This window comes from Elephas maximus, chromosome 3, assembly GCF_024166365.1.
Source record: "Elephas maximus indicus isolate mEleMax1 chromosome 3, mEleMax1 primary haplotype, whole genome shotgun sequence".
In the NCBI taxonomy this organism is placed as follows: domain Eukaryota; kingdom Metazoa; phylum Chordata; class Mammalia; order Proboscidea; family Elephantidae; genus Elephas; species Elephas maximus.
Window position 1 is genome coordinate 84,004,859 of NC_064821.1, and position 12,828 is coordinate 84,017,686.

General features: G+C 34.6%; 1 protein-coding gene across 3 annotated transcripts in view; it reads right to left on the reverse strand.

The window, feature by feature from the left end:
- The window catches only part of FOXJ3 (forkhead box J3), a 172,351-nt gene that overhangs the window by 25,211 nt on the left and 134,312 nt on the right, over positions 1-12,828 (reverse strand). For all 3 annotated transcript variants that reach the window (XM_049878965.1, XM_049878964.1, XM_049878963.1), the window contains one exon: positions 1,320-1,448. In XM_049878965.1, the coding sequence (XP_049734922.1) occupies positions 1,320-1,448 (129 nt within the window). The remainder of the gene's footprint in view (positions 1-1,319; positions 1,449-12,828) is intronic.

The window sequence follows — 12,828 nt, forward strand, 5'->3', positions numbered from 1 at the left end:
AGATTTGTAGACCAAAGAATGTTTTTCTCTGGCTTTCCCATATGAATGAAAATTTGGATAAGCCTAAGGCTTTAACTCCAAACCTATTTCCTCAAAACTCTGCATAAACCGCACCATTATCTTATGGCATTTAGTGTTAAGGAAGAGACGTCTGATTTGTGTTTCTTTGAACAAAACTTATTTTCACAGCCAGGGTATTTATATGGGTGATAATCTCTGCAATTTTAAAATTCACCGTGATATGTCTAGATGATGGGTTTTTTTTTTTCATTAATTTTTCCTAAACTCAGTAACCCTTTTAATCTATATTTTGTCTAAAAACTGATTCTCTACCAAGTATTGTGGTTTCTTCTGCAGGAACACTTTTAATCTCAGTCCTCCATGTCTACTGCCTTTTTTTTTTTTTCACATCATTTTTTATTTCTCTATTTTTTCTGCACTCTGGGAAATTTTTTTTTTTCCCCAGACCACTGGTAACGGTTTTGCAGAGTCAACTTTCTTCATATCTGTATTCAGTGTAAATTCTAATTCTACTCTGAGTTTTCGTTCTCCTTGTGTTATTTTATTTCAGGTCCCTCCCTTTATATCTTTGTCCTGTGTAGTTTTTTCCTGTATACTCATCCTGCAACAGGGAGTGATCAGATGAGATCAAATTTATACCAGCAAACAGTGTACGTGTTTGGCTCTTGGGGAGGAGGGTTAGTTGCCAGATAGCTTCAAAAGAAGTATCAGAAACCCCAAGGATTATGTTCTTGTAATCAGGTAATGGAATCAGCATAGTGGCAAGAATACTCACTCACAGGTCGCTTTATATATAGCATATCTTTGTTTTCCAGGCCAAAACACAACACTAGTTAACAACTGGATAACAGTCTATCCTAACCTTTGGAGGGTTTGTAGAATCCCCTTATCAGGCATATCAGCTGAAAAACAAGTTGATATATACACCCTCTAGGCTCTTTTTCTAAGACCTATGGAAAATCATAAAATGTAGCTCTGCTAGACTCAAGTAGGATTTGTTTTTCTATTCCAGTTGCTTCTCACTTGAACATGGAATAGATGGAGTAAAATAGACAAAAACACGTAATGTAACACAACCACATATCTCCATCTAACTTGGTAAAACGTAAGTACTCAAAACACTGCCATGGTAGAAATTTGCTCTACTTAAGCCTGATTGTATTTATCTAAGTTAATGAATGAACTGTGTGAGTAAGAAATATACATCTTCACCTTTTATTCGCATTTTAATTACATCTGTTTTAGTTCTAAGCACAAAATGAGTACCCAACAATGAAGCTAACTTCACCAAGACTTACCGGTGTATAACTATGCACACTTCCAACACTGTTCAAATTAACAGATGCCAAACTCTGGTCTGAGAGACTGTTGTTAAGGCTACTGCGTGGGCTATCACTACCATCCTGATCAGTGTTGTACAACGTTACCTACAATGAAAAGAAGAAAAAAAAAATTTTTTTTTTTTTTTTTTTTAGTAAGTAGTACCAACTGTAACAAGTACTTCTTAAGCAACTCTACAAAAATACAACTGAGTTGGCATACGGCAGGAAGACAAAAATGTTAGTGGTCTTTCCTATGATATTTACCCTAACTTCATGCCCCACACACTAACACCGTGTTCATGTTGAAATCACTCCAACTCTCAAACTAAAGGACATATCCTGTTCAGAGATACATAAATTCAATTTTCTATCAGGTATAATTAGTTTATCAACACATAATGAGTTCAGATTATAGTAGATTTTTACTCTGTTAAATATTTCTACAATGGGTAAATTTACTTTTGCTCAATCTTTCAGCAAAACTGGTATACCATTCTATTAAAATCTTAGGCTTCCAAAAAAAGGATACGAACAAAAAATAAACCAGGTATTTTTTGAAAACCATAGGCATCACAGTGTTTGGAATATTAAAAACCGGAAATCCAACTGTCCAACTCATTTGCAAAATTATATATGTGATCCAATTTTTTAAACTAACAATTAACATATGAATATATGTTTTAGATATGGAAAGTCATATACCAAAGTCTTAAAGATGATTAACTGGCAAGGGGCTGGGGATTCCTAAGACTTTTACCAGTGTATATTTTTACAATGCTTGAATCTGTTTACAATAAGCATCATTATTTTGTCATTAGAAAAAAAAGCGTTTTTAAAAGAACAAACTAGCCTAACTCTCCCTCAAGGTTCTGTTCAGATGCTACTACTAACTTTCCTTTCTGTATTCCTACCTCATGAGAGCGTTTGGCTTTATGATCTAGCTAATTTTTAGCAAATTTTTATCACCTACTGGACTGTTGGCTCCTTGAGTCCCCAGTAAATATCCACAAACCGCAGAATGCTTTCTGCTCAGTATATTATTAATAAATACTTGCTCAATTTAGTAAGCAACTGAGCTATCACCATCCTTCTCTCTGTGCTCAAAATGGGGTCAAGTTCAATGTTTTTGCCAGGAGGCAAAATATGCAGAAAACTAGGCGTATATGGACTTATATTCAAGACAAAATCAAACTGTCTCACATTCACATCAGATAGAACAACTGTGTATCTCGGAAATGCATAACGGAAAAAAAAAAAAAACCCACTGTCATCGAGTCGACTCTAGGCAAAGATTTTCTGGTAAGTACTTCCAATGAAAATTTCATAAAAATCATCTTTTGGATTCCTAGAAATAATTTAAAAACTCTAAAGCAACACAGTATCAACAAATTACAAGCAACCATGGTCATTTTCTTGGCTACTCATTCTCTGCTATCACTCAAGCAAGAAATACTCTTCATAATCCTAGATGACTCCTCTTATTTTATTTGGAAGCAGATAAATAGTTTTATTAAAATATACAGAGTTTTATTAAAATACATATTTTTATTAAAAATATATATATAGTACAGAAATTATTTATTACAAGGGAAGCATATCCATGTAATCACCATCTAGATCAAAGTATAAAACAGCAGTTCTCAATCTCTGGTCTCAGAATCCCTTTTATAGTCTTAAAAATTGAGGAGACAAGGAACTTTTGTTCATGTTGCTATGCTTATCGATAGCATATAAGAAATTAGAACTGAAAATTTTTGTTAATTCATTTAAAAAATAACAATTACAAACCCAATTAACATATTAACATGGAAATTTTCTTCTATAAATTAATAATAATTAAAATGAGAAGAATGGCATTCTTTTATATTTTTGAAAATCTCAGTGTCTGGCTTAACAGAAAGCAGTTGGACTCTGTTTCTGCATTCAATCAGTTATGACATGTCCTTTGGGTACAAGTATATGAAGAAAACCCAACATCGCACAAATAATACTTGGAAAAGGAGGGAATATTTTAATTGACTTTTTAGTCATTTCTTAAAGATTAGCTGCAATGTGAAATCTTATTGGTCATTTAGAAAACACAGGTTTACTGAGTTGTGCAGATCTTCTAAATTTTGACATATTTCATTATACAAATAAAAAAAAAACACACTTGTTAACATCACCACAAATCTCATTACAAAAGTCATTTAAGAAGGGGAAATGAACAGGGGGTCACTGTGGTGAATACAAGTTTTCCAAAGTTCTAATTATTGCTCAAAAGCTCAAATTTTATCACTGAAAACAGACACCGTCAATTGTTTTTCTTGAAGTGACAAGCTCACTTTGTTCCATTTTTAAGAAAACATCTGTCAAATACCCAAATGTGAGTAACTGCTGTCAGTTGTTCTTCCAAATAAAACCAGTGATCCATGAACAAAGCAGCTAGTTTAGTTCCCAACTCAATTACACAAATGCTTTCCTTGAGGTAAGAACTGTGCTTTGGCTACATAGTACAAGTGCTTTATACGTACATACAAGCAGTCCCCAGGTTACCAACGTCAGACTTACATACAACCCGTACCTATAAACCAATCCCTGTAAAGTCTATTACATTAAAAATTCAAGGTACTTATAATGGTTCATAATAACAAACAGGTGCTACTTTGTGACATGCATCAAAACATTATTATTATGATTGCGATTACCGTATATTACGTTAAAGCTCTTTTAGTGTATCTGGAATTATTTCTTTAATTTTTTTTATGCAGAGAACAGTAACTATATACTACATACTAAGACAAACATTTGACTAACCGATGCTATATACGAACCATGCCTAACTGTTCTGACTTACGCACAAATTTAACTTAAAGACAAACCTGGGAACAGAACTCGTTCCTGATCCGGGGACTGCCTCTACTTCCTATTTCAACACAAAGAATATTAAAAAAAAGTGTGTGCTCAAGGGTCATGATTTAATAAAACTACTGTTTCTGCTTCACCAAGGACATTCTTAAGTAAAGCTAGTTTTTGTTTTTTAAACTGAGGGTGTATGGTAGTAAAGGATATAGTGACTACTAGCTGGGTGTCACTGCCTTAATTTGTGCTAAGGGGCCAGCAGTTTAACACATCACTGGTTTTGCTCCATCGGTACAAATGCAAATATAAGGAAAAAGGCACACAATATTTTAGTATTACTGTGACCTAGTGAATTCCCTAAAAGGGTCTGGGTTACCCAAGTGTTCAACGACCATCCTTTGAGAACCGCTGATATGAACATTAATAGCACCCCAAGAGCCTCCCTCATGCACTCTCCCAAGCCAGCCAGTCACTGTCCATTCCCGGTTCCCAGTCCCCGGTTACTACTATATAAACTTCTATCGCTATTGATCAGTTTTCTTGTTTTTGAGCTAGTTAGTATAAATGAAATCATACTATATATATCCTTTTCTGTCTTCTTTAGCAGGAAATTTAGCAAAAGGATTACATGATGCTTTATTTTCTGTTGTATTAATATCTACTCTTAATTTTTATTACTTCTTTTCCATTTTTAAAATTTCATCTTATTCCCTTCTGTCCAATTGATAGTTTTATCTATTTATGTCTCAGATCTACCTGGAATTGATTTTTGTGCACAAAAATACTATTATTTCATACAGATATCAACTGATCCAGGACTATTTATTGAAAAGACATCTTTCCCACATTGAATTCTGTTCCATGAGTCTGTTTATTCTTGTGCCAAAACCACACTTTGAAGTTTAGTCTTGGTATTTGGAAGTATAAATCCTCTGATCTGTTTCTTCAAGATTATCCTTACTACTGTTGATCATTTTGGATTTCCATTTATACTTTAGGGACAGTTTTGTCTTTTTCTATTAAAAAAAAAAAGTACCCTAGAGTTTAGATTGGGGTTGCACTAAATCTATTATCAATTTGGGAAAAAACTGACTTCTTCACAATAGTCTTCTCTTCATTTATACGCACACACACACATCCCTCCATTTACACCTTTTCAGTAATTTTTTTTATAGCTTTCTATACAGAGTTCCTCTTTTGTTTAATCTCAGGTAGTTAATACTTTTAAATACCAACATAAATACTATTTTTTAATTTTCTAAATGTCTGTGGCTAGTATACAGAAATACAACTGATTTCTGAACATTGACCTTGGTTCAAGAGATCTGTCTAAATTCAGGTTTAGAATTATTAATTCTAACGGTTTATCTCTAGATTTCTTCTGAAATTTCTATGTAAATAATCATGCCATCTGTGAATAATGACAGCTTTATTTCTTCTTCTCCAAACTATAATTTTTATTTCTCTTTTATGACTTCAGTGACAGGGTTCCAATATAATGTCGAATAAAAGTGTTGACTGCACACATCCTTCTCTAATTCTAGATCTCAAAGGAAGTTTTCAATACTTCACCATCTAATATAGTCTTTGTTAAAGGTTTTTTATAGATATTCTTTATCGTATTAAGGAAACTTCCATCTGTTTACAGCTTATCAAGAGTTTTTAATTAAGAATGGTAATAAATTTTAATAAATTTTCTCCTAAGATGGGCGTATGGTTTTTCTCCATTTTTCTATTAATGTGAACAGCAAGGATCGACTTTTGAGTGTTAAACCTATCTTGCATTCCAGACGAAATCAAATTTATTTGTGCTGTATTATCTTTTTTATATACGGCTGGATTCATTTGGTAATATTTTGTTTAGGATTTTAACGCCTATGCTCACGAGACAGAATGGCCAAAAATCTCCTTTCTTGCAAAGTCCTTGTCAGGTTTTAGTATCTAAGTTATGCTAACTTTATAATACGAACTGAAAAGCATTATTATCTCTTTGTTTTCTTCTCTTGAAACACTTGTGTAACATCAGTGTTACCTGTTTCTTAAAAACTTTGAAGAATGCACTGAAGCCACCCAGGCCTAAAGTTTTCTGTGAAAGAATATTTTTAATTATGGATTTAACTTCTTTAACAGATATAAAAAGGTCCTTGGGTGACCAGTTTGCACCCAACCACAAAGGGTTCGTGGGTCGAACCCACCCAGCAGCATCACAGAAGAAAGGCCTGGCAAACTGCTTCTATAAAGATTGTAGTCAAGAAAAGTATGGAGCTCAGTTCTACTCTGTAACACATGGGGTCATCATGAGTCGGGGGCTGACTCAACAGCAGCTAACAACAACTGATATAAAAGCATTCAGGTTTTCTATTTACTCTTGTGCCCAGTTTTGTTGAGCTGTTTTTGAGAATTTTGTCTATTTTATCTAAAACTTCATTGGTATAAAGACGTTCATAATATCCTCCGATAACCTTAATTCTGTAGCATCTACAGATATCTCCATTTTCATCCCAAATATTGGTAAATTGTGTTTCTCTCTCTTGCTTCATCAGCTTTGACAGTGGTACCTTATCAATCTAATTGCCTTTAAGTGACATTATACTACATCAGGTATGGTATAAAAACCTTGTAACAGTACTCCTCTATTTCTCCCACCCCTGCCTGTGTGTTATTATTGTATACATTTTACTTTATTATTGTACATATTTTACTTCTACATATGTAATAAACCCCCAATACATTTTTGTTATTTTTGTTTTAAACAATCTATTTTTTTTTTTATTACCCTTTAAAGAGATTCAGGTAATAAGAAAAAATGGCTTTATATTTACCATTCCTTTATGTAGATACAGGTTTTCAGCAGGCACTTCAATTATAATTAGGTTGCTTAAAGTTGTCCTCACAGCTCACTACTGTTTACTTTTTTTACAGTCTTCTGTTTCATTTTGGATAGCTTTTATTGCTTTATCTTCAAGATAACTAATCTTTCCTTCTACAATGCCTACCTTACTGTTAATTCTGGCTAGGTTGTATTTTCCAAAGTAGACATTGTAATCTTTATCTCTGGAAATTTGATTTGAGTCTTCTATCATCTTTGATACTTCTTGATGCAGTTTGAATGACTGATTTTTTTCCTCATTATCGGTTTTTTGTTTTGTTTACTATTTCTTTGCATGCCTGATAGTTTTTTTTTTAGATGCGAGACATTGTGAATTTTACATTGAGTGCTGGATATTTTTGTATTTCTATACATGTCCTTGATCTTTGTTCTGGGACATGATTATTTGACAAGAGGAATTAAGTACTGATATATGCTACAGACATGGATGAACCCTGAAAACTTTATGCTAGTGAAAGAAGGCAGACACAAAAGGCCACATTTCGTATAATTGCATTTGCATGAAATGCCCAGAACAGGCAATTGTACAGAGACTGAAAGCAGATCAGTGGTTGCCAGGAGATGCAGAGAGGAAGGAGCAGGGGGTTAACTGTTTATGGTACAGTGTTTCTGTTTGGAGAGATGAAAATATTCTGGAATGAGATGCTGGTGATGCTTGCACAACCTTGTAAAAATACTAAAAACCACTGAATTGTATAGTTCAAAGTGATGGTGACTGAGTTATACTGAAATAAACAAGTAATTTTTTCTTAATTACTTAAAAACAGCTTGATTCTTTTTGGTTACTTTTAAAGAGTGCAGGACCACAGCCACATTTTAGTCTAGGGCTAATTTTGTCCCACTACTGTGGCAAAACCCTTCTGAGTACTTTAAGCCCTCCACCTCAAGTTGGGTGGGAACAGGAACTATGCTCAGCCCTGTGTGAGTCCTGGAGACTGTTCACACTAATCCTTTCAGGAGGCTCTTTCCCAAGCTTCAGGGAGCTCCCTCTTGCTCATGCACTGATCAGTAACCAGCTGAAGACTCAAGAACAACTTGCTATGTATCTCCAGAATTCTTGCTCTGTGCAGCCCTCTATCTTCAGTATGCTGCTCTGAGAACTCTAGCCACCCTAGAATTCCTGATCTCCCAGTTCCTCAGGGAAATCTCTGAGCTACTGCACCGTGCCCTGGAAACTCACTTCAGGCAGTAAGCTGGCACAATGATAGGGCTTACCTTGTTTGTTCACTATTTCTCAGTGATCACTGTCCTTTGTTACTTAGCATCCAATCTCTTGGGGAAAAAAAGTTTCATATATTTTGTCTGTTTTTCTTTTTTTTCCAGTTGTTTCAGGCATCAGAGTAAATCCAGTCCCTGTTATTCCACCTTTACTGGAAGCAGAAATCCCTTATTAACTTGATTAAGTTTACAAAGAACCGACTTTTTGTTTGTTGACTCTCACTGTTGTATACGTGTTTTTCACGTCATTGACTTATATTTTATTATCTTCTTTCTTCTTTATTACTATTCTTTCTTTCAACTTATTTTGCTCTTCTTTCTCTACACACTTAAATCTTTAGTATTCAATCTTTGTTTTATTCCAGTGCATGCATTTAAGGCAAATACTTTTAGTTATACTTTTTTAATACCTTAGGCTTTGTTTGATACTTCATATTTCTGGTTTTCATCAGTTCGAAGCACGTTCTTATTTCCATTTTGATTCCACTTTAACTCATAGTTATTTAGAACCATGTTACTTAACTTGCAATCTTTTTGGGAATTCTTGGTATTATCTTTTTGTTATTATTTCTACCTTAATTCCACTGTGGTTGGAAAATACGCTCTGTATGATGTAAGCCTTCTGAAATTTGCTGAGACTTTATCATGTAGCATAAATCAGTATCAATATAATCAATATTGGTAAATGTTCCATGTGCACTTAAAAAATGTATATGCTGCAACTGCTGGGTGCAACACTCTATATTATCAATTGGGTCAAATCTCCTCATTTTGTGGTTCAAATCTTCTTTATTTTTAGTGGACATTTTTGTGTTTGTTTTGATTTGGTTAGTTTGTTCTAAGAGTTTCGGGGAAAAATGTGTTAAAATTTACCAATATGATTGAGGATTTCTCCATTTAGTTCTGTCATCTCTTAAGGCTATGTTATTAGGTGCATACAAATTTAGTAGCATTATAGTTTCTCAGTGAAATAACCTTTTTCAAAAAAAAAAAAACTATTTTCAGTAATGAGTCTTGCCCTACATTTACAATGTACCTCATCAGTGACACATAATTGAATTTTGTTTTTCCATCCAGACTGACAATCCTTGCCTTTCAAGGTGAATATTTAGTACATTTACATTTAATACAATCACTATAATTAGATTTAAATACTATTTGCTTTCCATTGGTCCCATCTCTTTTTTGTTCCTTTTCCCTCATTGCTTTCTTGTGAACTTTTGGGTTACCCAAGAATTCCTTATTAGCTGTATATTATTTTATTATTCTTTTAATAACCTACAGAAGTCGTTCATAAGATGTGGAATTCAGACGAGTAACATTAACAGCATTCAGTAACTTGTAAGAAATACAGATTTTCAGAACATACTCCAGATCTACTGACTCAGAAATTCTCTGAATTCCAGCAATCTGGGTTTTAACATGCCTCCAGATGATTTTGATGTACATTGAAGTATTAAGAACCACTGCCCTATGCACCAGCCCAGGGGCAGTGACTGGAAGGTAGGAGGGAACAGGAAAGCTAGTAATAGGGAACCTAGGGTTGAGAAAGGCGAGTGTTGACATGTCGTGGGGTTGTTAACCAATGTCATACAACAGTATGATGGGAAACTAGTTCGTTCTGCAAACCTTCATCTAAAGTTCGATAAAAACAAAGAACCACTGCCCTAGATATTACAACAGGCCCCTGACTTAGTACTTTTATCATTTCCCATATAATGCAAAAGTACTAACTGCATTTATTCCTCCTGCCTTGCAATAATATTGTCATGTATTTTACTTCTACATATATTTTAGACCCACGAGGCATTTTATTATATAACCGTATTGTGACTGTTGTTATAAGCAACATTCATTTATATTTATTGCTATATATACCCTTTTAGTGATCTTCATTCCTTCCTGCATGGGATGGTTTTTCTTCTGTCTGAAAAATTATCTTTAATTTTTTAATGCTGATGTATTAGTAACATAGTCTCTCAGATTTTGTCTTTGTGAAAAACCTATTTTTTTAACTGTCATTTTTTTACAGAAAATTTTGGTTGCAAAATTCTCGATTTGGCAGGTTTTTGCTTTCAGCACTATACAAATTTCATTTCCATGTCTGGTTTTCATCATAACTATCCAGAAGTCAGTGTCTGCCTTATCATTGCTCCTTTGAAGTTGCCTATTTTTATCCTCTGATTTTAAGCTTTTGTTTTTTTTTTCTTTGACTTTTTTTTTTTTAGCAGTTTGATTTTGATTTGTCTGTGTGTTCTGCTTTGTACTAATCCTTCTTAGAGTTCTCTGAACATCTTGAATCTGTGGCATATGTTTTTCATAACTTTTAGAAAATTAAAATATTGCTTCCTCTTTATTTCTTTATTCCTCTCCTTCTGGAACCCTAATAACAAGTTTGTTTTATTCCTTTTTCCCCAAGTCCCGTTTGCCTCTTGAACTTTTCTGAATTTTGCATCCTTTTTTCTTTCTGTACTTCCACCTGCATATTTTGTACTAACCTATCTTCTAGTTCACTGATTTTCTCCTCTGATGCAGCTAATCTGCTGTTAAACCCATCTCTTGAATTATTTTCCATTACCGTATTTGTCGGTTCTACAGTTTCCTCTTGAGTCTTCCACATAGATTCTAGTTCTTTGGTAAATTTTCTATAATTCATGTATTTTCTTGAACATATTGGTCATAGTTATCTTGAAGTCTATAATGACTAAATCTAGTATTGGATCATTTGTGGATCTGTTTATGTTGTCCTTTGCTTTTATTTCTCTTGATACTTATTTTATTCTGTTTCCTGACATGCCTGAAAATTTGTAACTGAATGCTAGACTTTATGTACAAAAAATTACAGAAGCTCTGGATGGTGTTATCTCCTCTAGAGATTTAGTTTGCTTTTGTGAAAAGAATAATATTAGCATATCCCCCTAATACCAGTTGATGCTGGTGTATTTTGGTTTGCTCTTACTTCTAGAACATAACCCTTCTGAGACATCAACTTTAAAGCCTGGGATGTTTACAATGGTTCCCTACTTCTAACTTGGAAAATCCTGAACCATAATTTTTTGTCTCCCCTGCTCTGTAAGTCTACTGAATTCTGGATGGCCAAAAATCTACTTGATTTGCCTATGTCTGATGCAAACATGCACAGGTTAGATGTCAGCAAATGCCTTGAGTAGATAGTGATTGCAAAAAGTTTGGCTTATTTCTGAGATTTCTCAGGACCCTGGCTCTTCAAGTCCTGGCTGTTTGGTAACTCTAAATGACAGTTTCTGTCTCCAAGTTCAATGACTGCCTCAAGCTGTAGGATGCTACTTTCTGTTCAGCCTATTCCCTGCACTGAGAACTGAGAAATGTTCCAAGGGAAATTTTGCAGAGGTCATCTCGGTGTGTGTTCCCTTCTCTGGGCTCTTGATCCCTGAAGTCCCGGCTGTCTTGTTCTCCAATGCCTCCACTTTATTTTTATTTAGGGGGAGGGAGATATTTTATGCAGATTTTTTAGTGTTCAGGGCAGAAGGGTCAGACTGAAACTAGTTGATCCATCATATCTGGAAGCAGAAGTCCAATAACTCCAGCTTCTTTAACCCCCACATTCATTTGGTCATGAAGTCCTAGCATTATCACCTCCTAAGTGTTTCCTAATAACCACCACTGTCTATTTTTAGGCCTTCAGCATCTCTTAATCAAGCTATCACAAAAAGAGTATTGGATATTTCTGATTCCAATTCAACTACTTCTCAAGTCTAGCTGGGCATTATTAAGGATTATTTTATAAAGTACAGATTCCTGGGCCTTATCCACAAGGGCAGAGTGTCTGATATGACAGACTTGCAATGGATTCCTGGAATTCTCACCACCACCAAACACACAGATAGACAGGTAAACAGACATACAGGCAGACACACTTACCTCCCTACGTGATTCTGATGGAATCATTCCACGTATTGGTGTTTGGAATGAATCATTATACTTTAGCTGCCAGTTTCCTTTCTAAATTGTAAATCTGATTATGTCACTTTCCTGATTATATTCTCTCTTCCAAGTGTTTATCCATTTTCTATCTACCAAGGAACAGACCCTATTGTACTGTATTAGTGCATTAGTGAATGTATAGGTGTTTGTGCTTATGTGAGTGGATGAGGAAATGGGAGAACGAGAGACAAAGTCAAGTGTAAGTGAAAGCCAGAGCAAGGAAGAAATGGTGAAAGCTAGACGCACAAGGCAAGAGCAAGAAGAGGACAAGGATGAGTGTGAGAGGTGTATGGTTTCAAGGTGCTCATGGTCTAGTGGGAGAGGAAATAGATGTTCAGAACTAAGTTAATTCATGAACCTCTACATTTCTTTTAGGGTTCTGAGATATGAGATTAAGAAATTACCTTGTAAAGAAGAGCCATCTGTATCCCACTAGGTATCTAATGAACAGGCAGAGTCAAGGATTTAAATTAATACAGAATTTCTCAATACATACTTTCCAACTTCTCCTAGGAATTTTCTTCTAACTTGTATATACCTCAAAATATTATGGACTCAATTTTCAAACTACCA